The 26,504-nt window shown below is 39.3% G+C and overlaps 4 protein-coding genes across 6 annotated transcripts; 3 read left to right on the top strand and 1 right to left on the bottom strand.

Annotated features, from left to right (window-relative positions):
- Positions 1 to 2: 2 nt before the first annotated feature.
- LOC146552691 (histone-binding protein RBBP4) lies at positions 3 to 4,786 on the bottom strand. The gene is made up of 11 exons (XM_085257993.1): positions 4,629 to 4,786; positions 4,065 to 4,212; positions 3,829 to 3,974; positions 2,922 to 3,095; positions 2,702 to 2,817; positions 2,412 to 2,572; positions 2,190 to 2,316; positions 2,033 to 2,110; positions 1,364 to 1,498; positions 710 to 820; positions 3 to 575 (listed from the first exon to the last, which is right to left on the bottom strand). The coding sequence occupies exons 1-11, from the start codon at positions 4,642 to 4,644 to the stop codon at positions 513 to 515; spliced, it is 1,275 nt and encodes a 424-aa protein (XP_085114119.1). The 5' UTR covers positions 4,645 to 4,786; the 3' UTR covers positions 3 to 512.
- Positions 4,787 to 4,831: 45 nt separating this feature from the next.
- On the top strand, positions 4,832 to 12,497 carry tslig1 (tRNA splicing ligase complex subunit 1). The gene is made up of 7 exons (XM_085257997.1): positions 4,832 to 5,290; positions 9,478 to 9,502; positions 9,593 to 9,714; positions 9,836 to 9,918; positions 11,617 to 11,669; positions 11,867 to 11,903; positions 12,021 to 12,497. Exons 1-7 carry the CDS (start codon positions 5,209 to 5,211, stop codon positions 12,105 to 12,107), a joined length of 489 nt encoding a protein of 162 aa, XP_085114123.1. The 5' UTR covers positions 4,832 to 5,208; the 3' UTR covers positions 12,108 to 12,497.
- Positions 12,498 to 14,122: 1,625 nt separating this feature from the next.
- LOC146552689 (KH domain-containing, RNA-binding, signal transduction-associated protein 1-like) lies at positions 14,123 to 19,272 on the top strand. Of its 2 annotated transcripts, XM_085256474.1 has the most exons (11): positions 14,123 to 14,478; positions 14,936 to 15,063; positions 15,239 to 15,355; positions 15,443 to 15,589; positions 15,703 to 15,827; positions 16,063 to 16,330; positions 16,418 to 16,494; positions 16,620 to 16,684; positions 16,794 to 16,970; positions 18,813 to 18,876; positions 18,956 to 19,272. In XM_085256474.1, the coding sequence occupies exons 1-9, from the start codon at positions 14,313 to 14,315 to the stop codon at positions 16,901 to 16,903; spliced, it is 1,203 nt and encodes a 400-aa protein (XP_085112600.1). In that variant the 5' UTR covers positions 14,123 to 14,312; the 3' UTR covers positions 16,904 to 16,970; positions 18,813 to 18,876; positions 18,956 to 19,272. The 2 variants fall into 2 exon arrangements, with proteins under 2 accessions (XP_085112600.1, XP_085112599.1); XM_085256473.1 differs by having other exon boundaries at positions 14,124 to 14,478; positions 16,794 to 18,876.
- Positions 19,273 to 20,939: 1,667 nt separating this feature from the next.
- tmem39b (transmembrane protein 39B) lies at positions 20,940 to 25,960 on the top strand. Of its 2 annotated transcripts, none has more exons than XM_085256472.1 (9): positions 20,940 to 21,607; positions 22,187 to 22,384; positions 22,480 to 22,699; positions 22,841 to 22,924; positions 23,301 to 23,455; positions 24,663 to 24,996; positions 25,081 to 25,268; positions 25,365 to 25,485; positions 25,581 to 25,960. In XM_085256472.1, the coding sequence occupies exons 2-9, from the start codon at positions 22,254 to 22,256 to the stop codon at positions 25,812 to 25,814; spliced, it is 1,467 nt and encodes a 488-aa protein (XP_085112598.1). In that variant the 5' UTR covers positions 20,940 to 21,607; positions 22,187 to 22,253; the 3' UTR covers positions 25,815 to 25,960. The 2 variants fall into 2 exon arrangements, with proteins under 2 accessions (XP_085112598.1, XP_085112597.1); XM_085256471.1 differs by having other exon boundaries at positions 20,942 to 21,607; positions 22,477 to 22,699.
- The last annotated feature ends 544 nt before the right edge of the window (positions 25,961 to 26,504 follow it).

Below are 26,504 nucleotides of genomic sequence, written 5' to 3'. Positions count from 1 at the left end.
GCTTTACTGTAAATAATTTTATATGAATATACTTAAGTACACAAAAGATCAGATGCAGAGAAAATGCAGAGAGAAAAACAAAACACATACAAGTGACAACACAATTTGGGGGAATTTCATACTACAAATACCAGGCAAATTAAAAGGATCAACCTACAGTATGTACAATAACATTTAAAAATGGATCTTCCACAGAAATGTTTCTGCTCAACTAACCAAGATGGAAGAAATAAAACCAACAAAATGCACACTTAGGTGATCATAAACATGTCTGTGGTTTCATCACGAGTCAGATTTCAGTTCGAAAAACTAAAAAGATCTAAAAACCTGATCATTAGAGACCTTTTCTTAAACATGTCACGTGATGACATGGCAGCATTTTATTCTTTTATTTTCTACAAAACACTGCTGCTCAAAATGTATTTTAAAAAGACTGCTTTTTCACCCAGTGCTGGTAAACGGATCCATTTTTAATGAGCAGGTCAAAAGAAGAAGACACGTGGAGACCGGACTCATGCCTGGACTTCTGAATCTGCGGCACCTTCTGGGTCCTCGTCATTGTAGATATTTTCAGCCTGCAGATATAATTGCCAAAAAAATAAAAGATTTTTAATGTAACTGCTCTTCTATGTTATAATAATAAATGCACTTTACTATTCAAATCCTCGCTGTGTTGTAACTGATCGAGTTTTCTTTACAAAGCCTTTACCATCTGCCACACTTGCATGATGTTGTCCTCTGATACTGAACAGATGACCCACGGCTCGTTGGGGTTCCAAGAGAAGTCTGAGATCTTAGCTGTGTGTCCTCCGTGGATGAACTGAAACGAAATGAAGCAGAAAGATTTAGCACAATGATCGAGATTTAGCTTAAAAAATAAAACAAAGCCAATGTTTGAAAGCAAGATTACAGTATTTCCTACACAAAGACTTAGGCATGCTCTTCCAGTGTGGTGGTACCTTACTAACAGACCAACCAAGTCACTGTTAAGGCAGTGACCACTGCCTCTCTAGAAAAATCATGTAGCTTGCTGGACTCCAACTCTATTGTCATGGATTGCATTTGGTGACAGTAGTCCTTGTACTGCTCTACAGAGCCGCTGCAAGCTGCAGGGTCACTACACTAACTACAAACTGCAGCAGGTGGGGAAGTTCGTGTGCCAGTAGACATTTCTCAGGCTGCTGAGCAGAACAATGATTATCATCACCAGCTGCAGTCCATGCATTGGTGGAGCTATAATCCATCTGCTGGACAAGACTCTTACTGGAGAGTGTGGGTGCATAGAGCCTCTGACGTCACCACAAATATGCTCATTTTGTTGAGAAAAACTGCATCATCACCACCGCTCATTGTCACAACTCACCAGCAGCTCAGGAGGGCCATCCTCAGCATCCTCTGGTGACTGCTCCTCTCCAATCTTACTGAGGTCCCAGACGTTGAGCCGCCTGTCGGTGCCGCTGGAGGCCAGGATGGTTTCGTTATGAGGAGACCACTGAACCTGTTGGAAAAAGATGTGGATATGAAACCTCTGCAATTAAGTCCCCCCTTGCAGTACTTTGGTGAATATAATTGTAAATATTATATCTATACAAAGAATTAAATATTCAACCCTAAATTCCAAGGGTACAAGCAAGTGTACAACCAAAAGCTTTAAACAATTCACCATCACATATTTTCACAAGTTACTACAAAGTCCTACAATCCTTTTTCTCAAAAATGTTTTTCCCAAAGTTGAAAAATTTTAACTCCTGCATCAGACAACACTGTTTTCCACCAGTTCACCTCATTGTATTGACTTTGTATGCAACTGTAACAGCAAACAACTTCCTGACAGTTTATCTTTTTGTTAACTTAATTATACCATAAATAGCAATTGCATTTCATCTTTTGTAGCCAAAAGCTAGTTATTCACCAGAGACATATTTCAGCCTAAATAGCCTCACTCCACAATGCAGTTAGTGAGCTGAAACATTCAAGCCGAAGTTTGCACAACAACAACTACAGATTTATTGCGAGGAAGTTCACTTCTTACCTGGAAGATCTCGTCCTTGTGGGATTCAAACGAGTGAAGCTTCAGCTTCAGGTTCCTCAAGTCCCAAAGAGCCACAGTCTGCAAGTAAAAGGAGGCCAATTCAGTACAGCATCAAGATGCTATTTCACTGTAACTGTCTGAAAGAAAGACACCTCACCTTATCTGCAGAGCCAGTGGCAAGAATGAACTCGCTGTAAGGATTGAAAGACAGGCAGTTGACCTCAGCAGTGTGGGCGTCCACTGCATGGCTGGGCTTGGAGGTGTTGTTGGACCGCGTATCCCAACTGTTCCAAAAACAGACAAAAGCACCAGTGTCAGGAAGAAATGTGAAACTGAACAACAACTTTGTTTTTAATGAGTCATCGCTGAGGCTGCTTACATCATGAGTTTCTGGTCATCTGCCACAGATCCAAAGAGCGATTCGTGGAGAAGGTGCCATGAGACGTCCTCCACCACAGCAGTGTGGCCTGTGAAGATAGTCTTGGCATCCACAATCTTCCCCTCTTTGGGAACTGTGCTGATATCCCACAGGCATATAGTCTGCAGAGAGCACAGACGAATGTTAAAAAAGAAAGAAAAAAAAGAAGTAACAAATGATTTGTAATGTGATAGAAGACAAAAAATCATTTTAACAAGAATAAGGCAGGCATGTCAAGACAGGTTTCTTACGTGGTCATCAGAAGCACTAAGGAGACAGCCACTAAGGTTTGGGTTCCATGAGAGGCCATAGCCCTCCTTCTGGTGGCCCCTCAGACGCAGATCTGGGGTGCATTCTCCAGAAGGGTCTTTAACAGAAATAATGTCAGTGTTAAAAAGCCTGTAGAGCTTCAAATGTAGCGACACATGATATGCAGTTATGCAAGAAAAAGTGTTCTTTCTGCAAACCTACCCGGCTTGGAGGGGTGCTTTGTGTAATCAAAGACTAGCACATCACTGGTGGGGGTCTTGGTGGCAATGATGCAAGGATTCTGAGGCATGTATCGGGCTCTGTTCACTTCTCCTTCATGGTTGATCTTGATCTCAATCTCTATTTTCCCACTAACAGATCCAAAACCTCCAAACTCTGAAATAAAAAGACAACAGATACATGAAGCTCTTCCATTCCATGAAGCAGGTTTTAGGGTGACCTATGCACCAGGGATTTTTATGTATTTTTTTAGACAAAAAATGCAACCCTTAAGTTACGTAGTGTGTCATTTATGCCCAATGTTCCTGTTAACCAGTTTTGCTCTTAATAAAATGTTTAATAAACATATTACAGAACTTTAAAAAAGCGATTTAAAAAGTACGTAACCTACTATTCTACTTGTTCAGCTGACATTCACTATTGCCCTTGCTTCGTTGAATGAGGTTAAATTTGATTCATGCTGTTACATACGTTATTTCCTTTTCCTTCCTCTTGTGAGCAGAGTTGCCCATAGCCAACAATGTTGTTCTTTCTGCACCATCACACAATTATCAATAAGCTATATAGGAGTTGGATAGCGCTACATTAACAATGTGCAGAATTAAAAGACTACTGAAATGTCCTCCAAACCCTCTGCATTCACCAGGTCTAACAACATTTTCTGGTGGAAGTGTACTAGTATTACTGTGCTAAAGTTGGATTAGATCGATTAAATCAATATCATCCAAAACCAGCTTAGGCATGTGAATTAGTCTATTTATAAGTGTTATTTCCATGTTTTGCATGTAAAGATCCCTTGAGAACACTAGGAAACTATAAGTTATTCTATGACCTCTTACTGGTGGTGCTCTTGTAACATAGGTTCTCAGTGGACTTTTTATGCTCTCACCTCCTTTCTCGCTGTCATAGTGTGAAGCATCAAACTGCGCATCATCATTCGGCAGTTGAACGCTGGCAATTACGAGGTGATTCTGCTCATCAGAAGTATGGGTCCCCAGAACCAGCCTGTGCACACTGTAGTCCTTTCCCTCTGGTCTGTGGACATATCGCATGATATTTACATATCTGCTACAGTATCTTGTTGTGACTTGGAGCCTGAAAAGGTGTTGCACAACTCCCATTTACCTGGTGACATCTGGGAGCCATTGAGCAGTGAGGCTTGGCCACTCCAGAGCATGGGTCATGACCAGATCATAGAGGAAAGGGGTGTTCTTCTTCCAAATCTTATACTCCTCGTTGATCACCCTTTCCTCCACAGCGTCATCAAAAGCCGCTGCAACAGTAACATTTAACACAAAGCTACGTTATAGTCAAATTTACAAACATATGCAGCAGCTACTTGAGGAAATCTTTTCCTTCCTAGCGTTTTAGCTGATTTTATCAATAAAGTAACAGTAGCACACAATGCTAGAGCAGCTGTCGCCCATATAAATAAATAATACAGTCTTTCTGAAGATTATTATAGTGGGGCAGTATATCTGACTGCACTGGTTTAAAACCCTTTTCACCGGCGCGTTAGCAGCTAATGCTAACATCAGCTAACAGCTAGCTGAGTGCTTTCTAACAATGAAAGGTGATGCTGGCTGGCGCGCCAACCACCACCGCTACATCCTGATTCGCATTTTCTGTCACTCTCGACAGCACACACACATAAATAACGTTCTCGTTAAAAAACGTAGACGTCCTTACCGTCTTTATCAGCCATTGCGTGGTTATAATACCGTTACTAATGACAAAATAAGTAATTTTTAGGGAGAGCGCTCAGAAGACAGCACGACGACTCGCAATGGCGCCAACTCCATAGAACGCGCCTAGCCAATCATAGTCGACGACAAAACCGACAGGAAGTCGTTACACGACACATCCGGTGCTGTGCCAAAAAAAGTAACTTCCGGTATTTGCAAACGATAACGATACTACTAATAATAGGTAGTATTTAGGCCGTTTTGAATAAGTTGGCCATTTTTCATGACAGCTGAATGCCCTGTTTTGCAAGGACTAGCTCTATAACATATACATACGCGTATATGCTCTATAAACTCTCTAGAGGTTCCTATTGCTAGTAATTTTTACAATTTATTATTTGTTTAATTATTTCTGTTAATATATCCATTGTGTAACAATGAAAAAAGAGAGCGAAGAAAAAAATAAGTGTTCTTCGTCTTTCACGGAAGTAGTACGGTGAGTCAAGCCTGCCCGGAAATTCAAGAAGAACACACGGACATGGTCTAGATAAACGTCTGCCTTTTTCAACAAGCTTCGATCTACAATGGACGATCGTGTGTTAGACTTGACAGAAGCACAGGAAGCTGTCAAATCCAAATACCCGCCGATCAACAAGAAATATGAATGTAAGTGCGAAGTTATGATACTTAAATTCGGAGCACCAACCACGATGCTGGTTTCAATGGAAGTCTAAATTTCCGAGTTGTCAATATTTTAAGCTGGACCGCCCCCTCATGTCACCACCAACAATCACCCCGACTATAACTGGGCTCTGTTCATAAACGTGTGGGAGCGGTGCTTTTGAACGAAAAATAAACAAACAAACTGTGTTCTCAAGGCGAAAAACAAATCCTGATTTTTCTTCCCGATCGTACTTTGAGTTCCAGTTGAAAATTCCACGTGGGAAATGAAAACTCCGACTTCCAATGCCAATAGTTCCTTTACCATTACTTGATTTATCAAAACAACGTCACAGAAAGTCTAGTTTAATTTTGATTTCAGTGAGCTAAAAGGATTGTTCGTGTTAAATTTTGTCTCAAAATTCAAATTCAAAAAAGATCTTTAATATGTCCAGTTTTTTTACATTTGTGTGAAAGAGATTTTATTTTTCACGAAACTATACAGTCCTGTGAAAAATGTAGTACAACCTTACTCTTTCAGGTAAGCAGGAGGTAGGTGCTGTTAATCAAATGCACCTGATTAACTGATCACCAACAAATGTGGCCAATTATAAACAAAAAAGCAGGTTTGCCAACTTCCTATTTATGTCTCCTGGGCCCTATTTCAGGAAGCCGGTTTAGAAAACTCAGAGTTAAAAATGATACTCAGGGTTGAGTAACCCTGAACTGTCCAACTCGGAATATTCGGTTTCAGAAAGGCTGATAACAATTAGTTCAGTCAACGCGGAGTTGCTTTAACCCCAAGTTAAGCGCGCGCACGAGGATACATAAAGCCCTGATTACAGCAAATCCAGCATGTCCAAATTAACACTGTCGGATTTGATTTCAACACTATTAAAGTGTCTATATGGGTCCACACCAGAGAGTGTTAATTTAACTCTTTTTGGAGAGTTGGTACGTTAACTCTGATTTGGTGTTAAACACCAAATCTGTCTGGAGTTGATAATTTAACACTTGGTGTTAAGAGTTTATATATTAACTCTCAAAGAGTATTTTAGTTTAACTACGTAAGAGTTATCTTCTAATTCATTCTAAAAAGCGGGAATTTTACTGTTCTGAACTTCTAGAAGTTTATTTTGGAAATAAACATTTACTAAAAAGATGCAATGGTTTTTGAAAAACATTTATTCTGAACTGTGCACCACAATTTCAAAACATTTTCTGAAAGATGTAACAGTATACATGTTCTCACTTTCATTAGAATTTTGTTTATCAAAAGGTCTGACATGGTAAATGCAAATAACAGCATTCTCATCATTTATTTCTTCAATACAATATGCATGTCCTTCATTCATCCCTCTGTGGAACTTCAACGCACTTCTGCTCTCCCCCATATTCCATCTTCACAAGCATATCCTGTGCGGAGATTGAATAAAAATTAGTTGACACTAATTAATGGCACAAATAATCCAGTAAACAATTGCAGCACAGTAAAAAAAAAAAAAAAAAAAAGGAATCCTTTTTGAGCCATTACTTGTGTAAAGTATTTTCCCAAAAGCCAAGGACACAGGCAACAGGTAATACTGAACTAAATGTAAAACCTCAACCTTTTTCAATTTTACCTAAACCGTGTGCACAAAACTCTGGAGGGATCTAAATGCTAACGTAGAATCGAGTCAGGACGTCAGCTACTGCTGTTTGCTCGTTTTTTGTTTTTTTTTTAATGGGCGATCGTTTTCAGGCTTCAAGCAGCACCATTATACCAACATTTCACATTCTAGACATTGTTTTAGGCGTATTTGACCAAAAGTTTGACTGAAAATTCACATGCAAGCTTTTTTTCAAGGCTGTGGTATTTGCCCGCAAACAATACCTTTCAGCTAGCTAAAACAGAATGTTATGCTATCAGCGAGCAACATGGCTAATGCCTTTCACACAGCTTTGTCTCAACTCCAAAGAGCCACAGAAGTAAAAGCTAATAATAATAATTGAAACAATCTTTGAAAAAATGACTTACCAAGCAGGGCAAACAACTCAAATATGTAGAGCAAAATGTTCTGAAACGGCTTCGCTTCAGCTTCGATTGGAGCCGTGCTGGGGGCGGAGTCTGTGAATTTACTCTATTGGTGTCATAGCCCCTGTAGGAGTTCAGAGTTAAGAGGTCAAGAGTTAATGTTTCCATTGTAACACCTCCAGATTTGACAGAGAAACACTCATTTTTAACACTCGATTTTAACTACTATCATTTTACACCTCAGAGTTACATTAAAAGAATGTGACTCTGCTTAGAGTAAAATTAACTCTACTTTTGCAAGAAGACTATTAACACCGAAACATTTAACACTTTTGAATTTGCTGTGTGGAGCACAGATTAAGCGAGTCACCATGGAGACGGAGGGAAAGAAGGCGCGGTCAATGTATTTTACAGCGCTTGAGGCCGAAATTCTGATGTGCTGCCATCAGAATTTCGGCCTCGATACTTACATCAGTCAGGAATGTTACAGTTGCACTGAAACGTCTCCTGCACTCGTCTGTGGTGTTCCCCGGTCATAGACCCACAAGATTCATCAAAGAGGGATGCCACAAAATTGCAGGTATCAGGATGAACGAAACTTAATTCATGATGTGGTGATACTTGAACTACTACTTAAATTTTACATTTATTTTCACGGTTCCCAGGCGTGATTGGCTGTATAGATGGCACTCACATTCCAATCATTGCTCCTTCAGTAAATGAAGGAGACTATGTGAACAGGAAGTCTTTCCACAGCATTAATGTACAGGTACATAGTTCCCTGTAGCATTTCAAACTAACAAATTATTTCATTATAGTAATGGATGCTAATTTGTGTTCTCTGCACTGTGAAGATCATATGTGATGCTGCCAACATTATCACAAATGTGGAAGCCAACTGCTCAGCCTCTGTGAGTGGTGGTGGTGGAGGACCCCCACCTGTTTTTCGGGCCTCCGCTTTTTTTCTGTTGGCTATAACGGGTCACATTTGAGCATACAGAGTAAGCAAATATGTACTTGTAATGTGCTCAGATAATTTCAATAAGTGCTTACAGAAAGAAAATTAATGTAGCCTCTAACTGCAATTGATTTACATCGGACAAACAGACCAAGCACTATGGCTCATAATACAATTACACCTTACCTGTTTGGACTATATTTTTATATTTCATTTTTACTTGCTGCCAGGAACGTTTGGGGCCTGTTGGGTTGCACCTGCCCTCAAATCACATCACAAAATCAAATGTATAAAATAAAAAATAAAATAAAATATAATATAATAAAATAACATGTTAAATGGGTGGAAATCCCTAGATCAATGTTTAAATTAACACTCACGCATTGACTCTGTCGGCTATGTTTTGCCATCCATGCTCCCTTTCTTTTGCAGCTGAGGCTGTGTTACTTTTTTTCCGCGGAATTTGCATGTTATCGGCATATGCTGCCATCAGAATTTCGGCCTCAAGCGCTGTAAAATACATTGACCGCGCCTTCTTTCCCTCCGTCTCCATGGTGACTCGCTTAATCTGTGCTCCACTAATCAGGGCTTTATGTATCCTCGTGCGCGCGCTTAACTTGGGGTTAAAGCAACTCCGCGTTGACTGAACTAATTGTTATCAGCCTTTCTGAAACCGAATATTCCGAGTTGGACAGTTCGGGGTTACTCAACCCTGAGTATCGTTTTTCACTCTGAGTTTTCTAAACCGGCTTCCTGAAATAGGGCCCTGAGAACTAATGTGCACAATAGTGAGCCACCCAGTTCTTCTATGTCAGAGTTGTATGGAGGTTGCCAGTCTACTTTAAAGATGCAATTATGCGTTCTTCATGTCATGTCAAGAAAACTAATCTTGAGGCTACAAACCCATCAAGTTTTACACCAATCTCTTGTTTTTCTTTTGTTGTCTCTTTTTACAACTGTTGTTGTTATACTATTTTAACATGTTCAAAATAAAGGTACATACAAATACAAACTTGCGGTGTACCTCAAGGCTCCATCATGGGTCTAATTCTGTAGTTTTAAAGAGCTACCTAAAAAAAAAAAAAGTTAATTAAGTTCTTCAAAATAAATGCTCAAATAGAGACATTTCAGGATTGCTGCCACTGGCAAGACTTTCTTAGGACTTTAATTCAGTCAACTCATGATATCGCCTCTTTTTTTTTTTTTTTTAAATCGTTTCAGACCTGGATCACACAGCAGATGTACAGTGAGTACCTTTTTGGTATAGTAAAACCATGTTCCTCTGTTTTTTTCTTAGTTTTTAACAAAAAAAAACCCTTCTTTTTTCTTTTCCAAGAATTCACTCTTGGGGAGACTCTTTGGAGGAAGCCTTTGAGCAGTGTGCCATGGGCATGTTCGGCTACATGACGGACACAGAGACGGTGGAACCGATAGATACAGTTGAAGTGGAGTCGGAGGGTGAGAGTCTGTCACCAAGATTTCAACCGACTCCAGTTGTACCTACTTTCTACCTGTCTCAGTCTGGCTGTTTGCAGAGCAGATCAGCTAAAGTCTGTGTGTATGTTTTTGTTCCTAAAAGGTGAAGACATGGAGTCGCTTCTCTTCCACTTCCTAGATGATTGGTTATACAAGTTTAGTGCAGATCTTTTCTTTATTCCCAGGGTGAGTATCTTGGTCACTTGTGTATTACTTAACATGTACTTTAAACTTATTTACATTGATTGCATATCTGTTTTTGTTTGCAAAAGCATTTGAGACCTGAGCCTTTATAAAATAGATCGGTTTTGATATAAATTATGACTTAAATGGGTAAGTATAAAATCTTTCCTTGACACGGAAAAATAATATAGACTTCATACATTTCTATGAAAGCAGGACAGAAAGCAACATGTATTGCTATCTTAACCATCTCCAAATTCTATGTCAAGCCACATTTTTATAGGCCCAATGAAACAGATCCATAAGCATTTTGACCCTGTTTTTGTCATTTTGCCTCTATACACTCCCCAAAGCAACTTTAGTTTTAATTCAAGGGTTTAGCAGAAATACGGCATCACTATTCAAGAATTATATACACAGTCGCTTATTTTCAGATTCTCCAAAGTAATTGGACAATTGACTTCCAAGCTGTTTCGTGGTCTGTTGAGGCCTTCTTCCTGATTACTTCAAGACAAAATGACTACAATGGTCTGGATTTGATTATATAAGTTTATTTTTGCATTTTATAGCTTTTTACTGGAGCTCTCAATGTGAGGTCCAAAGAGTGGTCGACGCATGTGAAGGAAGCCATCTTAGTCTGGAAAAAAAAAAAAAACAACCTAAAAAGGAAATGGAAAAAAACTTTAAGTAGTCAAATCAACAATGTGGTCATTCTGTAAAATAATGAATGAATCATCTGGCCAGCTCAGCAACATCAAAAGCCTTGAAAGACCACAGAAGACAACTAAAGTTGATGATTGAAGAAATCTTTCTTGGATTAAGTAAAACCACTTCACAACACATAGAGAAGAACACTGTCGAGGAGGTAGGCGTGCCATTGTCAAGGTCTGCAATCAAAAGACAACTTCATGAATGGAAACAGAGGATTTACAGCAAGGTGGAAACCACTGGTTACACTCAGCAACAAGGACATCAGATCAGAACATAAAAGAAAACAAAGAGCCTGCTCACAAAAGTAAGGAGACAGACTGAAACAGCTCATGATCACACAGATGCCACATCATCTGTCAAACATAGTTGAGGCGATGTTATGGCATGAGCATGTAGGACTGCCAGTTCAACTGGGCCTCTAGTTAGTACTGGTGGTGTGGCTGCTGATAGAAACAGCTGGATGAATTTTTAGTGTACAGGGCCGTACACCTTGCTCAGACTCTGCGTTTCACAGTGCAAATTGAGTTTCTTAAGGAAACAGAAATGGGATATTCTTCAATGGCCACGTCAGTAACCAGCTGAGCATGCTTTTCAGTTACTGAATATAAAATTGAAGGCAGAGAGACCCACAAACAAGCAGCAATTTTATTTTATTTTAGTTTATCCAATTACATTTGAGCCTCTGATAATGGAAGACTGTGGATAAAAATGTCTGTAATTCCTAATGTTGTACTTTGGTTAAACTCCTTAATATTAAAGCTGAAACTCTGCGCTTAAATCAGATCATGATTGTTTAGTTTTAAATGTGGTGATGAACTTACCCAAAACAACTGGTAATATTATCTTTTTTTCCCTTCTTTTTTTAATATAATCACCATCTCTAAATATAATAGGCTGCAAGTAATTTTGCTACTGTTCCTTATTTACATTACAGTTATGAAGTTGCTACATTTATGAAGTGCTAACAATTTTGTCATATCTGTTCATCAGGAGGTCAAAGTTTTACATATTGACAGAATGCGTTTCAAGATTCGCTCCATTGGGTAAGTTTGGGGTCCTCCTCAATAACACTGAAGTTATCTTGATATTTATTTTAAAAAAGTATTACGTACAATTCAAACCCGAGCTAATGTGGAACAACTTTGTAATTTGTTTTTAAGGCAAAGGTCAAACTTGATCAGGACATGCAAAAAAGTTTTAATTTACTTTCTTTGCTTTATTTTTCTTTGGTTTATGAAAGGTGGGGCGAAGAATTTTCTCTGGAAAAGCACCCACAGGTAAGCCAGACAAAGAAGTAAAATGACACTCATTAGAAGAAATACATAAAATGAATAACTAATGCTACAAAACTACAATGCAACTACAGTAACTTATGTCATTTGTTGTCCTTCTAGGGAACTGAGGTGAAAGCCATCACATATTCAGCAATGCAAATCCACGATAAAGAAAAACCAGAAATATTTGCCATCATTGATATCTGATACAACTGCGAGAAGAAGCTCACACTCAATGGTTCAGTAAAAGTGGGAAGTCTACATGACCAGTTTAAGTGGCCTTTTAATTCAGCGCACTGATTTTTGATTAGTACTGTCTTTTTTGGGGCATGTAAGCTCAACTCTTTATTTAAATTTATTAAAAAAGAATTGTAAAATTAGCCTTACATTTAAATGAGACTTGTGAGGGATATCAATTATTTGGAGGGAATACACTGAATTTGAACTGTGCACCTGAAGTCACAATTACCAAATTTAAGCTCAAATTTTCATTTTAGGAGATTATTACTCTTATGTGTGATGGTTTTGAAGGTGTGTTGATGCATTATATCTCATTGTAAATAAATAAATAAGCAAATGTTTACCTTTGACATACAATTGAGTCACCTGTTTTTCAACTTAAAATCTCAGTTTTAAGTATTTTATAGAAGTATTGCGATTAAATAGGACAGAAGTGCAAAAAGGTCATCATTTATCACCATATTTTAGCAAAGAATATCAAATTGGAAAAAATATGCACAACTTACTGAGTTCAACACAGCAAAATATTCCAAATGTACACTGCGTCTACTTTTTGAACTGTTTAAACCTGTTCATACATCAAATGTAAGATGAGCGTATTCTACAAAACACTTCCCTGCATTAGACATCAGGATATTCATGCCTGGGCTTGTCTTGTTTCCAGAGAGTAACTGAACAAAGCTTTTCTAAGACACGTCCAAAGCTTGTTTTCAATAGATATCTCAGACAAAGCGGTATAATACCAGGAATCTGCCTGTATGAATAACAGAAAGTACAGGCAGCAGTATTCTATGTATAAGAGAACTGTTTTGGTCATTGACTAAATACAAATACCAGGCAAAACAGAATAGAGTGTTAAAACGGGATGCTGTATATCCTGTAGTGCTTCAGATAACTGAGAAAGAACATTATCTGCATTGATATTATAGCTTCTTCTTGCTGCAGTGCCCACCAAGCACCTCCGAAAATTCAACCTGAACTGACTCATTCATGTGTGATGTGTGAGCTGATAGTTGAGAGCTTAAATCATTACAAATTATATTATTATTTGTTTGTAAACGGAGCTGGCCTTTGAAAACCCGTGTGGTCTGTTTTGATGATGTTCTGGACTGATGCACTGGACATTTTACAATAACTTATATCATAATCCAGACTATTGTAGATGTGGGTAAATGGTGTGTAGTGGTGTTTGCTGTATGCTTGTGAGAACTGTCTGAACTCATTTATTTTCAAGTTTCTTTATTTTTGTCATCTGAATACTAATTTTAAAACTCAGATTAAAGAACCCAAAGATCATTTGTGTTTTGTGCTGGTTGATTTTGTCAGACTACAATTTCCTGCTTCTTGAAGGACATTCAAAGCTCTTCTTTGGTTGATGGATGCTTTTTTTTTTGTTCTGTTCTCTGATCAGATCATCAGTAAAACATGCTACCACTGTGCAGGTCTCATGTAATTTGGCATGCCTCAGCCCTTTTCTCCATGTTTCCCTTCCTTGAGAATGGTTTCTTATGGCCACTCTACCACTGAGACCAGGCTTTGAGGCTTCTGCGAACTAAAATGCATCTCTCAGGTCCTGTGTCAGGTCTATGCTGGATTCCCCTCGCTGTTTCTTAAGGACATTGCTTTCATATACCATTCATCTGCTGTAGATGGCTGTTTAGCCTTAAATACTACCCTTTTTTTTGTCCTCGATTTTCCTCAAAGTTTTTTCAGAGCACACTCCACACCGTGCTGGGAAGTATCAAGTTTGCGATAAAAGCTCCTTGTTTTATCCCTGTCAACCGTGGTTTCTTTGGAATTTTCCATAAAATCAAATAAAGAAATAGGCACAACGTTTGGGTAAAGTACCTTAAAAGAAATCCCCTCAAATAAATGAAAAAACAGACAATAAAACAAGGTTTGCTCTGACTTTGGCACAGTGCTGTAACAGCAGGTAATCAGGGCTCTGGAGCTTCTTGCAGTGACGTCACGGTCGCCTTCCGGGTTCCCTCCTCCCCCTCACTGAAATGCAGCTGCGCCATCCACCCTCCTTTGTCTGCTGAGGAAGAGTGCGACGACTTGCAGCGGAGAAGACGCCGGTGGGCCCTTTACTAACTACACCGTTTTCCTTGTTGCATTTTCGTTTTAAAGGGGAGAAGCTTGACGAACTGAGCCGAGCTTCGTTCGTGCGTTATGAGTCAAGCGAATGCTAATAAGAGCAACATAGAGCCCGCCGTAGAGTCAAGCCCAGCAGAGAATAAGATCAAAATGGAAGACACTAAGTACCTCCCGGAGCTCCTGGCGGAAAAGGATAGCCTGGATTCATCGTTCACGCATGCAATGAAACTCATATCTGCAGGTAATGTCGCTATTTGCTTTAACATAAAGGCTAACCCGGGCTAGTTAGCTCGAGTCGGGGCCTGTTTTTTTTTGTTTTTTTTGTCCCTTCTTAGCCGAGTCGAGAGGCCTGAACAATGGCGCATTAAGCACGTGGTTGTTAGCGATGTGGGTCAGGTCGTTGTCCAGTGTGTATTTGAAGCTGTGTAATTAAATCACTTGCTCTCAACGGTTCTGATGGGATTTTAATCGTGTTTACTCATCAGCTAACACCGATACTTAACGACGAACAGCTGCGATTTCGAGGCGACTATTTGCTAACTACAACCCAAATGCATGCAAAGCTTTACCTGCCGTTTCATCTTCGGATGACGCAGGGAATCGTAACCCATATCATCTGAAAAAAATAGCTTTCGTCTATTATTTGAAATGCATTTGTTCATGAATGTCAGCTTTTTAATCGTGTTTAATTCCTGCAGAGATTGAGAGGATCCAGAAAGGTGAAACCAAGAAAGAGCCTGAGAAGGAAACATACCTGGACCTGTTTGCGACCAAGAATCTGAAGCTCAAGGAGCGTGTCCTCATTCCCACCAAGCAGTACCCTAGGGTATGTCTTTTCCCATTTACATAGCGCCCTAACCACCTAGGCGATTCAATCAGCTGATCTAACAGATTATTAATTGTACTGATTTCTCACACTCTACTTAATTAGTTTTTTTTTTCCCCTTTTGGGGAAGAGGGGTGTCTCTGAGGTGCTGACGTGAATTATGAATTTGTTGCAGGTCAACTTTGTGGGAAAGCTTTTGGGACCTCAGGGTAGCACAATCAAGAGGCTGCAAGAGGACACCGGAGCAAAGATTTCAGTTCTGGGTAAAGGTTCCATGAGGGACAAGAACAAGGTTTGTCTAACGGTTTCCTTTGCTTCTGTCTTATTGCCCTGCATCACTCCTCTGGCTATATTAGTTTTGTGCGCTCATTGTTTTTAGGAGGAAGAATTTAGAAAGGGGGGTGAGGCTAAATATGCTCACCTCGCCATGGAACTGCATGTGTTCATCGAGGTGACGGCACCCATACCAGAAGCGTACCTGCGCATGGCTCACGCCATGGAGGAGGTGAAGAAGTTCCTTATCCCGGTATGTGTGCGGAGAGACATCTTGATGCAAGAATCAAACTTTCTAACAGATCCACTGATTCCTCACTGCTCTGCAGTAATGGTATGCATGTTTGTCTGTTGCCACATGAACAGGAACCTGGTGAGCACGATCCATACATGGATCCACTGTTCCTGAATGGATCCCAGGATGGTTCGAGGGGGCGAGGTGGTCCTCTAGGAAGGGGCAGAGGTGGACCACCTGGTGCTGGAGGACCAAGGTATGCGCTGGAATCTGTGACATAGTGTACTACAATACATGTTGTCTGGTAACACACTTACCTGAAAAGAATGCCTTAACGGGTTGAATATGTGCTTGTTGCAGATGTAAGATTCACACAAACTTAAAATTACAAATGTTTCTCAGTAAACTAAAATGTATCTGCAGAACACTAACGTGGAGTCCGTTTTTTGCATCTGGTTTGGCTAAGTAGGTTAATGGTTCTGATTTAACAGGGGCCGAGGAATGCCACGTGGGGCTCCTCGGGGAGCGATGCGCGGTGGGGCTCCACGCGGAGCACCGGGGCGAGGTGGTGCACCAAGAGGTGCTCCGTCTGGTCGGGGTGGACCTCCTTCTGCTCCTACTAGAGGAGGCTCTGCTCCTCGCTCCAGACCGCCTGCAGCAGGGGCTCCCAGGATGCTCCCCTCGGCAGCCTTGTCTCACCAGCAACACCAGGTTCCACCTTCAGCAACAGGGTCAAAGCCTGATGCTTATGAGGATTATGTAAGTGCTGAATCCTATTTGACAGCATTTTTGGCATGAATGGGAATGGCGCAGATTCATGATGTTGCCTCTTTTCTTTCTGTCTAGCCTGCATATGATGACTCTTATGCAGAGCCGGCATATGAGGGATATGATAATTATTATAGCCAGCCTTCTGCCCCTGCGTAAGTCAAGTTTAATTTATGTAACATGTCTCTTTAATGTGTGTTTTTGTTGTTTTAAATAAAATTTTTAATTTAGGTATAATTTAAGTATACCTTCTTAACCCTTGTTGGTGATGTGCCCCCAGGGATACAGAGTATTATGATTATGGACACGGTGAAGCCCAGGATCCATCATATGAGGCCGGTTATGGTAAGTCTTTAAATCACACGTATCTTTATTTTTGCTTTATTGCTTTCAGACTTAGCTGATATTTGCATCCTTTTTTTGGTTTCCTCTGCTTTTCTGTGACTTCTTGTAGCTCAAGATGATTGGGACAACTCGTGGTCCGGTGCCGGGGCTGGAGGCAAGGCCCCTCCATCTAGGCAGGCGAAGGGATCGTACAGAGAGCATCCTTACCCAAGATACTGAACAACTACTGGTAGAGAGTTGCAGTGGCAACTGTCTCCGATTGTAACTCACACTTGACTTTACAAAAGTAATTTCCCTCTCGTTTCCCTTGTTAATGGTTTTATTTAAAACATTCTTTTCTCTTTTTATTTTTAAAACCTAGGACATTTTGTTGGATGTATCCTAGTGCCAGAGGAGCAACATTTTTCTCCCTATTGTTTGTTTCAGTTGCGTAGTTAAGGTCTTAGTGACATAAACAGAACTAACAAAATGACTTTTTTAGTTTCGTTTTTTTGTTAGATATTTGATGGTAAATATTTTTGTTCCTGCACAAACTGTGATTGTGGCGATTAAAATTTTCTCACATAGGCTGCATTTGTTTTGTAAAAAAAAGTCCTTCATGACTGGACAGAAATTATTCATAATGACTCCATTTGTAAATTTATAATAACTTAAACAGATTTAGTTGCAAACTCAAATAGAACCATTTTGATTAAAACGGTCTTATTTGTTTATATTGGATTACAAATCTAGTTATGTGACTTTACTCCCAAAGAGCAAATAAACAAAATATAACTGTAGAAATCCATTTGACAAAGAATAAAGGCCTTTATTTTCTGCCACCCTTTTACAATTGGTATTTTATGAAAAGTCGCTCTATTACTTGCAAAATCATCGCTGATCGACTAATTCTTGTAAAGCTTGAAGGATTAATAACTTACTGTGTACGTAAGACTACAGCCAACTCGGTCTTTTTGTATATAACCTTAGGAAAACTGTGTATGCTTAAGTCGTGCCGTCTCCAAAATGCTTAATGCTTGTGTACCTTTTGACTAAATAGGTAACTAAACACATCCCCAAAAAAACAATGTCTTTCTGCAGTGCGTGTTTCAATAAAGTTTCTAGTTTCTTTTTAATCAACCTAAACATGGTATTTTTGCCTTTGTTGTACCAAAGGATTATCTCCAGTTTGTGAAAATGGTCCTCAGTGGTTTTCAACAATGCTGAATAAGCTGTATGTATACACGTCAACTTTGATTTTTAAAATTCCAAAGCAGTGTTTGGTTTTTTGTTTTGGGTTTGGTTTTTTCTACAAGAAGTCTATCCTCTTCGCCTGTCTTCAAAATTTTATCTAAATGCCACTTGTAATGACACCTTAAAAAAAGGGGGGGGAACTGAAATTAAATAAAGCTCATCGTTCCTTGAGGTAATGTGCTGCCAAATACATGTTTGACTTGAAAGTGATATTAGTGCTTGAACATGTATTGTCATTTAACCTTTAGTTAGTGCATCTCTTCAAGCTCTCAAGAGAGCCGTGCATCTTCAGCCGCTTGAAATAACCGAATTTCAACAGTATTTCAAATCAAGCTTGCAGGGATCTTACTTGACTTTGATGCAAAGTCATGCTGGCTGGTTTTTATAAAAGAAAAAAATCGCAGAGGGAGAGGATTCTAAAAGCCTAAAGATCGCCACAAGAAGGTAAAACTAACCCCAACACTCATTTTAGAATTTTTTTTTTTTTTTCTGTGCAAAACATCCAAGTAATGCAAGTCATCCAAAACATCCAAAACATATTTTTAATTACAAAATTATGCTATTAGTAGTCCATTCCAGGCCAAATAAGCCGCATAAAACAATATGGTGTTGATGCAACTCTTGCTCAAATGTTAAAAAGAAACAAAACGAGAATTGCCCATTCATTTCACCTAATACTTATTACCATCTTGATAATTCTATAGATTGTAGATTAAATGAAAATTACTAGTAGCACTCTCAAAGCCGTAAAACTCATTGGTGGAGACGAAAGGGAAAAAAAATGCTTGAGTTGCATGATACTTTTAATATAAAATTAGTTTGCATGGTTTTTACCTGCTGTGTTTGAGTGTTGGCACTTCTGAGTTCCAGATCTCATTTAGTTTTCTCCTCTTAGGTTGTCTGAGAACTGCGTAGGTGCAGTTGATATATTGAACTCCGGCGTTGGCAGACCTTTTAAGGTCAGTTGAATGGAAATTGCCACATAAGTGTTGGCTTTGTTGTTACGTCTGATTAAGTTCTCCTTTCTGTCGTTAGCAGGTCCATTGACGTTCCTGGAAAGGGCAGAGGCCTTGCAGTGTCTCTGAGACTGAGGCGTCTCTCAGGGAGTGAGAGAGAGCTTGACTTTTGTGTAAGATTGCTTTAGCATTGATGGGTGTACGGGCATTAAATGAATGCTCGTTCTTGAATCTGTACAGATTTTACTCTTTTTAACTGCATTTTTATTTAACAATAAAAGAACAAAAAATGACAGATTTCTATTGATGGTGCCTTATTATTCTTTGATGTTAATGAGCTGACAGGATGTTTGTCATTATCTCATGAAGTAAATCAATAAAACTATTTTTAAAGTGAAAGCCATTCATTTTTGTCCCTTTTTTAATTATGAGAATTTAATCTTTGGATATTGGACACACTTTTCTAAACATGTATGTGCAAGACTGAGATTTTTCTTGCAAGATCTAATTTAACATCCATCTACACATGAGTTGTAATGAGGTTTTTGTTTGGCAGGGCACCAGTAACTGTGGAAAAGTAGTCTGTTAATTTAGATTTTTGGCCAAGCAAGCTATAAAATTATACAGAGATGCATTACAGTTATTGCAGACTGATCTGTACAAAGGTTACTTTTATTATCCTGTGCAGAAACAGGGAAGTTAAAGATATGGCTCGCAGGCTAGAAATGGCCAACTAAGTGGTCCAGTGTAGCCCGCTGGATGGCTTAGCATAGCTCTGCAAAAAACTGCGCAGAAGGGAGTACATTTCTGGTGTTTTCCCATACTTTGCATCAGCAACCTTTGCCCTACAACTACTGAAGAAGGAACCGCACACTGTGAGTGTGAGTTTTACGGCAACGCTGGGTTTCTTTTCTTTTATAGAAAGGTTCAAATCAAATCACTTTTATTGTCACATCACATGTGCAGGTACATTGGTACAGCACATGTGAGTGAAATTCTTGTGTGCAAGCTTCACAAGCAACAGAGTTGTGCAAAATACAATAATGTAAACAAGCAAAATACAAGAATGGCTACATCTGAAACTAATAAATATATGTACAATATATAATAGTATATGCATTTCTGGATGTGTATACTAAATATTTTTCTACGTGTGTGTGTGTGTACACATATTTTACAAATTAAATAGAGTAAACAATAAATAAAATATATAAAAATATACAGAGTTGAGACATGTGCAAAGCAGTGGCATTACTGTACAGTACGGAGTGCATAATGTTGAAGTTCCAGTAGTGAAGCTGAGGTGTCTATGACGTGTTCAGGTTATTAATATAATTAGAGGGCTCTTTAAAATTAAGAAAAGTAAGAAAAGTACACTAAACCATAAATGGTACATCAATAAAGGTAAAATTAACATTTAATTTTTTTCACAATGGACTGTGATGTAAATTATTAGTCAAGAAAAACATACAAAGAAGAGAAACTGTTCACTGGAAAGTATTCATCTTGTGGCCAGCTACTAAGAAATTTCAAAACTGTAAAATGTTAATAAATAATTGAATAAATAAAAAACATACAGCAAATTGTGCAAATATACAGTGATAAACCACACTGCATCTCATACAACACCTCCTTGATTACGGATCAGAACCAGAGCACCAAAGACTCCAGTCCAGCCAACTGAATGACACAGAGAAATGTGAAAACTGTAACATCAAGGCATAAAATCTGATGTATTTTCATTGGTTTTACAGCCTTCTTACTGACAGAGTCATTGTCTACAGCATGGCATCCTACACCAAAGTAAATAAGTAGTTTTGTACTACATCAAAACACGAAAAACTTGCCATTTCTTAATTGTGTAATATACAAATTCACTTAAAAATGTTTTTAAGGTAGGTGACAGTAGAAAATAGGAAATATTCTGTGCCTTAACATTTTTTTATGATTAAAGGTTAGAGTATTAATTACAGTAATAATTGTATTTTTAATACAATTTATCTAAAGTTGTTATACTCTATATACATATCTATATTATAGTTTGTGCGTACTATATATATTGTATAAGAATTGTATTATTTATTAATTCATTTTATAATTTATTTATATATAATAATACGTAGGGAAATGTTAGATAATATTTACATAGTTAATACGTAAAAATTATATAGAGAAACCTGTGATCGTACACTACCAAGTATAAGGAAACATTAGAGAGGCTTTTCAAAAGGTGCAAAACAGCTCAGAAAATGTTCAGTGGAAAAATCAAGATAGAATTACTGAAATATGTAAAAGAAAAAAAAAACAAACAAACAAAAAAAGATTTATCGTACATTAAAAGAAAATGTCTTTACAGTAAAGGAGCAACAATTATATATGGAGGATGTTTTTCAGAGTAGACTATTAGAACATTTTAGACTCCGTGTATCTGAAACATGAACTGAAATGAGTCTTATACCCCTGTGTTAAATCGTCATTTTAATCGATAAAAACGCCTTTCTTTTCTTTCTTGGTTAAATATGAGTGGAATATCCCTTTAAATGACTCTCCTCCCACAGCTCGCTAACATATCCGCTCCGCCGTCTGTCTACGGCTAGTTTCACATCAACAATGAGTGTTTCTGCTGCTGTCAGTGACATACACGCCATTATTTCAATAAATATTCTAAAAATTTATTGTGTTTAGTTCATTATCTCTGCTACAGAGCAGCATCTGACTCAGACATCAGACACTGGTAAGCGTACATTTCCTTGTCTAGCCTGTTTGGTGGGTTAGAAGCTACCTAGCTAGTCAAAGCTACTGCTAGCCTAGGCCTCAGTCTTGATATTTAGGCATGCATGCTCTTGGCGGACAGACTGAGGTCCGTGCCTCATTGTGTAGCTCCACGTTGTGTTCGCCTTGCAGCCCTGTATCTCTAACACACACGGTTTTCTAAACAAATTTCACCCGCGAGTGAAGCAAATGGTGTAGCTATTTAGCTTAGCTTTTAATATCAGCTTCCGCAAAAACTTGCACTTTAGAGCGAGGGATGCTTTTGCAGCTGGTGAAAACTCCTTTGTCATGCATATTTATGATTCACTGGATGTCAGATCTTCATGTTGCAGAGGGGTCTCCTTGCTGTTTGTTTGGGCTCTGTGCACGCCTCGTTTTATTATTTAAGCCATTCACAATGTCAACTTAACTCGTTTTAAGGCAGTACAGTGTGTCTTTCATGATAGATAGATACTACAGACTGGTTTAAGTCACAATAAATATTTAGTATTGGCCAGATATTCTATATGAATCCTCTCGCCTGCTGCATTTGTACGAACAGGTACAAAAACACGGAGAGGACATATCACCAAAACAATTGAAAGAGGTGTGCCGTGGGTGTGTCCACAATGGCTGGTGGAAGGAGAGGAGCGAATCGTACCACGTACTGCAGACCTCCGTTAAGCAGCGATTCAGGCTCAGTTGGCAATGGAAATCACACAACCAGCTCCCCGGTCACAGGGGTGAGATCTCGCACTAGGTAGGTCAAACTCTGACACACTGCGCCCGATCTGTCTGTGTGTGCCTCCTCCGTGGCCTCTTCAGGAACTTCTGTGCCATCTGATCTGTCAGCAGGAACAGCCCAGGGACGTGCATGTCCAGTCCTCCTCTCGCGGCCCAGACTGTGGTTCCTCTGAAACACTGCAAGATCCCAGAGTTGTCCATGGATCAAAATGTGCTGTTCGAGCTCCATCTTTTCTTCTGCCACCTCATTGCGCTCTTTGTGCACTATGTCAACATCTACAAGACTGTGTGGTGGTACCCTGCATCTCACCCTCCCTCACACACATCACTGGTGAGCACTTGGGTGTTCAGTGTTTTGACAAAGAATGTTTCAGCAATTGCTTTGTTGATCAACCTCTGTGTAGGCCAGTAGGCACAGTTTATACAGAATATGTGGAAAATCTCATGGGAGCAAAAATCTATGTTTTTACAGAACTTCCATCTTATTGATTATAACATGCTGGTGTTCACCATCATCATACTAGCAAGGAGGTTAATCGCAGCCATTGTTAAAGAGGTAAGAATTCAGTTATTGGCTTTTGTGTCACTTTACTTTTTATTAATCCAAGGCTCTCAAAAACACCTCATGCAGAAAGACTGTACCCCGTTCTTTTTTTTTTCATACTTATAAGGAAATTTCCAGCTGAAAAGGCCAGATGAAACAGAGACGTAAGAAAGAAATCAGTCTGCACGCAGCTCCACTTCAGTTTAATGATTTTCCCTTTTAAAGATTCTTCTTGTAGTAAAACAGTATCTTCAGATACATGCCTGAAGCACACTTTTAAAAATTTAAGAATTTTAATGGATTCAATTTTTCTGTGCTTGGTTTCTCAGACATCTTTGATCATGTCCTGCTGTGAAAGATTTGACTGTTCTCTTCTCCTCTGCCTCAGGCGTCACAGAGTGGGAAACTCTCTTTCCCTCACTCGATCTTTTTAGTGATGGCGCGGTTCGCAGTGCTAACGCTGACAGGTTGGAGCCTGTGCCGCTCTCTCATTTACCTCTTCAGAACCTATTCTGTCCTCAGCCTGCTCTTCCTCTGCTACCCGTAAGTATAGTATATCAAGGCTTCCTTATTTTACTGAATCCTTGTTGTCTTTCTCACACTGATTGAACAGTTGTTATGTTTTAATGTGGCTTCATTTGTTTTCTTTGTGCTGTGATCAGCTGACCTACATGGCTGTTGGCTCTGAAGGTTACTGCTCTTAGTAGATTCAGCCATCTGCTTTTTAACCACTGTTCCCGCCCACATTAACCCCTGATTAACAGGCCACAAACGCCAGAAGGAATTTTCAGTGCAAATAACTTGTTTTGAGCTATGTTTGCTCCTTCTAACGTTTCACATGTCGTTAACTTATAGATATGAAGCATTTGGACTAAAACTAGCTTTTGTAGTATACACAACTTTTGCCCTCTCTTAAAAGTTGTGTGAACCACATTATGCCAGTGAACATTCACATCTTGTTTCCATGCTCTGTTTGGTGCCCTACTTAAAACACAGCTTTGGTTTGCTGCACATTAATATTTAAATAAAGAAATCCAGTTACAGTGAAGTAGCTCCTATTCTCTTTCATATTTGATAGCGTGGCTTGTTTGCATGTCATTTCAAGAGGCAGATCAAGTTCTGTTTGGTGAACCTCAGATTACAGAGCCTTTGGTATACTATGGGTCAAATCTTGATTCATGACTGTGGGTTTTTATTTTTATTTATTTATTTTTTTTGAAAGGAATCATCTAAATCGCAGGTGTCGAACTTCAGGCCTCGAGGGCCGGTGTCCTGCAGGTTTTAGATGTGTCCTTGATCCACCACAGCTGATTTAAATGGCTAAATGACCTCCTCAACATGTCTTGAAGTTCTCCAGAGGCCTGGTAATGAACTAATCAGTTGATTCAGGTGTGTTGACTCAGGGTGAGATCTAAAACCTGCAGGACACCGGCCCTCAATGCCTGGAGTTTGACACCCCTGATCTAAGGAATCATTATGAGCATACTATGCAGGTCCTGCGTTTAAATATGTTGACATGTCCTGTGGAAATATTTTTCCATTGGTGGCTCTAGGAAAATGAGCTAGCAAGAATATGTGCAGATGGTGTGTCATATGCAATATTAAACCATATGTGGTATCATTGGACTCTGAACTAATATGACAAAGATCTGTGACTCTCAGTTTATGCTCTTTACTCTTCTACTACAACCCCAGCTGTAGTCTTGCTATGATCTGTAGAAATTAACTGTAGCCCCTCCCACCCCCACAGATTTGGGATGTATATTCCCTTGTTCCGACTGAGCTGTGACTTCCGACGAGCAGTTCCGCTCTCACCCATCACCAGCATTGGCTCCAAAGAGGTTGGCGGCGTTGGCCGGGGCAGGGATTATCTGACTGTGCTCAAGGAGACATGGAAGCAGCACACCAGCCAGCTGTATGGTGTCCAGGCCATGCCCACTCACGCCTGCTGTCTATCCCCTGACCTAATCCGCAAGGAGGTGGAGTACCTGAAGATGGATTTTAACTGGAGGATGAAGGAGGTGTTGGTCAGCTCAATGCTCAGTGCTTACTATGTGGCATTTGTACCCGTGTGGTTTGTCAAGGTAGGAAACTGTTGGACTTCACTGCAACTTTAATTCAATATGATTTATGAGCTTTTCTCAAAGTTTCTGCATATTTGCCTTCAGAGTACCCAATATGTGGATAAGCGATGGTCTTGTGAGCTCTTCATCTTGGTGTCAGTCAGTACCTCAGTCATCCTCATGAGGCATTTGCTGCCCCCTCGATATTGTGACCTGCTTCACAAAGCTGCAGCCCACCTCGGGTGCTGGCAAAAAGTAGATCCCTCACTCTGCTCCAACGTCCTCCAACACATGTATGCACTGCTTTTAGTTTATTGCATTTTATGTTCAGTCAGACTAATTTTAGTCAGATTTAAAGCTAACTTTTACCTGGTTTTTTTTGTACACAGATGGACCGAAGAGTACATGTGGCCACAGGGAGTCCTGGTAAAACATAATAAGAATGTGTATAAGGCCATGGGCCACTATAATGTTGCAGTCCCATCAGATGTTTCCCATTATCGCTTCTATGTGAGTATACTTAAATGAAGAGGTCTTGTAGAACCAGAACTGGTATCAGATCCTTTACAGAGCTGTGCTCATACTGATCCTCTTTCTTACTCTAGTTCTTCTTCAACAAGCCTTTACGAATATTGAACATACTCATCATCCTCGAAGGTGCCATGATATTCTACCAGCTCTACTCGTTGATATGCTCAGAAAAGTGGCATCAGACGATATCGCTGGCCCTGATTCTCTTCAGCAACTACTACGCCTTCTTCAAGCTCCTCAGAGACAGAATAGTTCTTGGAAAGGCATACTCGTACTCAAACAACTCATCAGACCACAAAGTTAGTTAGACTTAAGTTATTGTTCGTCTCACTCACGTTTGGAACAAGATAAACAAGCCTAAGATCTCTGTATTTTTTCTACAAACGGCATTTTTGTGTCACATTTTTGTTCTGACCTGCCATAATAAAAATAAATATTTTTGTATTACTTTAAACCTTGTTGGATTCTGTTTTATTCTCAGTCCACGCTGCTTACAAAATTTCTTTACAAGTAATAATGATGAATAGCCGTCCCTGTGGATTCCTTCATAATGGGAACTCCATGCAGGAGTGGAATCATCCTACATGCTTTTTCTTTTGGGATTGATTTAAAAATGAAGGATTCATTTGCCGTTTGATGCCTTGGTGTTCGCCAGACTCCAAGCATTAATTTTAGAATTTAAAAACTACAGTTTCTTCTCTTTTTAGAAAATAGAAACACTGATTCACAGGTCCATAAGACCTGTTTCCACTGATTTTCAGTCCAGTTCTTGTTTAATTTTGCAGTTTTCCTTCCTTAACAATGGCCTTTTCTAAGTAGCTTAGAAACCAAAACACCATTCCTTTGAAAATAGTAAGACACAAGAACTGGATTGAAAATGAGTGAAGAAGCAGCTAATGTCCAAAGAAAAGCTTTTAAAGACTTCCAAAAAAACTGGAGAATTATTGCTCAATACCACTTTTAAATTTTTTTTGGGGAAAGTGTGAATCCTTGGGAGC

Source organism: Mchenga conophoros, linkage group LG19, assembly GCF_057382185.1.
Source record: "Mchenga conophoros isolate Kocher_MC1m ecotype Shallow Benthic linkage group LG19, M_conophoros_male_GT1.1, whole genome shotgun sequence".
Taxonomy (NCBI): domain Eukaryota; kingdom Metazoa; phylum Chordata; class Actinopteri; order Cichliformes; family Cichlidae; genus Mchenga; species Mchenga conophoros.
This window is presented reverse-complemented; position numbering and strand designations above follow the sequence as displayed.

What these genes read in the sequence shown, in the direction of transcription:
- LOC146552691 (XM_085257993.1), bottom strand. An exon ending in CCACTGGCTCTGCAGATAAG is followed by an intron (nt 2,111 to 2,189) that starts GTGAGGTGTCTT and finishes TTTTACTTGCAG; the next exon opens with ACTGTGGCTCTTTGGGACTT. An exon ending in TCATGCAAGTGTGGCAGATG is followed by an intron (nt 576 to 709) that starts GTAAAGGCTTTG and finishes TTATATCTGCAG; the next exon opens with GCTGAAAATATCTACAATGA.
- tslig1 (XM_085257997.1), top strand. Translation starts at nt 5,209, where the DNA reads ATGGACGATCGTGTGTTAGACTTGACAGAAGCACAGGAAGCTGTCAAA. An exon ending in AGTTGAAGTGGAGTCGGAGG is followed by an intron (nt 9,715 to 9,835) that starts GTGAGAGTCTGT and finishes TGTTCCTAAAAG; the next exon opens with GTGAAGACATGGAGTCGCTT. An exon ending in CTCTGGAAAAGCACCCACAG is followed by an intron (nt 11,904 to 12,020) that starts GTAAGCCAGACA and finishes TTGTCCTTCTAG; the next exon opens with GGAACTGAGGTGAAAGCCAT.
- LOC146552689 (XM_085256474.1), top strand. Translation starts at nt 14,313, where the DNA reads ATGAGTCAAGCGAATGCTAATAAGAGCAACATAGAGCCCGCCGTAGAG. An exon ending in AATGAAACTCATATCTGCAG is followed by an intron (nt 14,479 to 14,935) that starts GTAATGTCGCTA and finishes TAATTCCTGCAG; the next exon opens with AGATTGAGAGGATCCAGAAA. An exon ending in CCATGAGGGACAAGAACAAG is followed by an intron (nt 15,356 to 15,442) that starts GTTTGTCTAACG and finishes CATTGTTTTTAG; the next exon opens with GAGGAAGAATTTAGAAAGGG.
- tmem39b (XM_085256471.1), top strand. Translation starts at nt 22,254, where the DNA reads ATGGCTGGTGGAAGGAGAGGAGCGAATCGTACCACGTACTGCAGACCT. An exon ending in CTGCTCTTCCTCTGCTACCC is followed by an intron (nt 23,456 to 24,662) that starts GTAAGTATAGTA and finishes CCACCCCCACAG; the next exon opens with ATTTGGGATGTATATTCCCT. An exon ending in TCCAACGTCCTCCAACACAT is followed by an intron (nt 25,269 to 25,364) that starts GTATGCACTGCT and finishes TTTTGTACACAG; the next exon opens with ATGGACCGAAGAGTACATGT.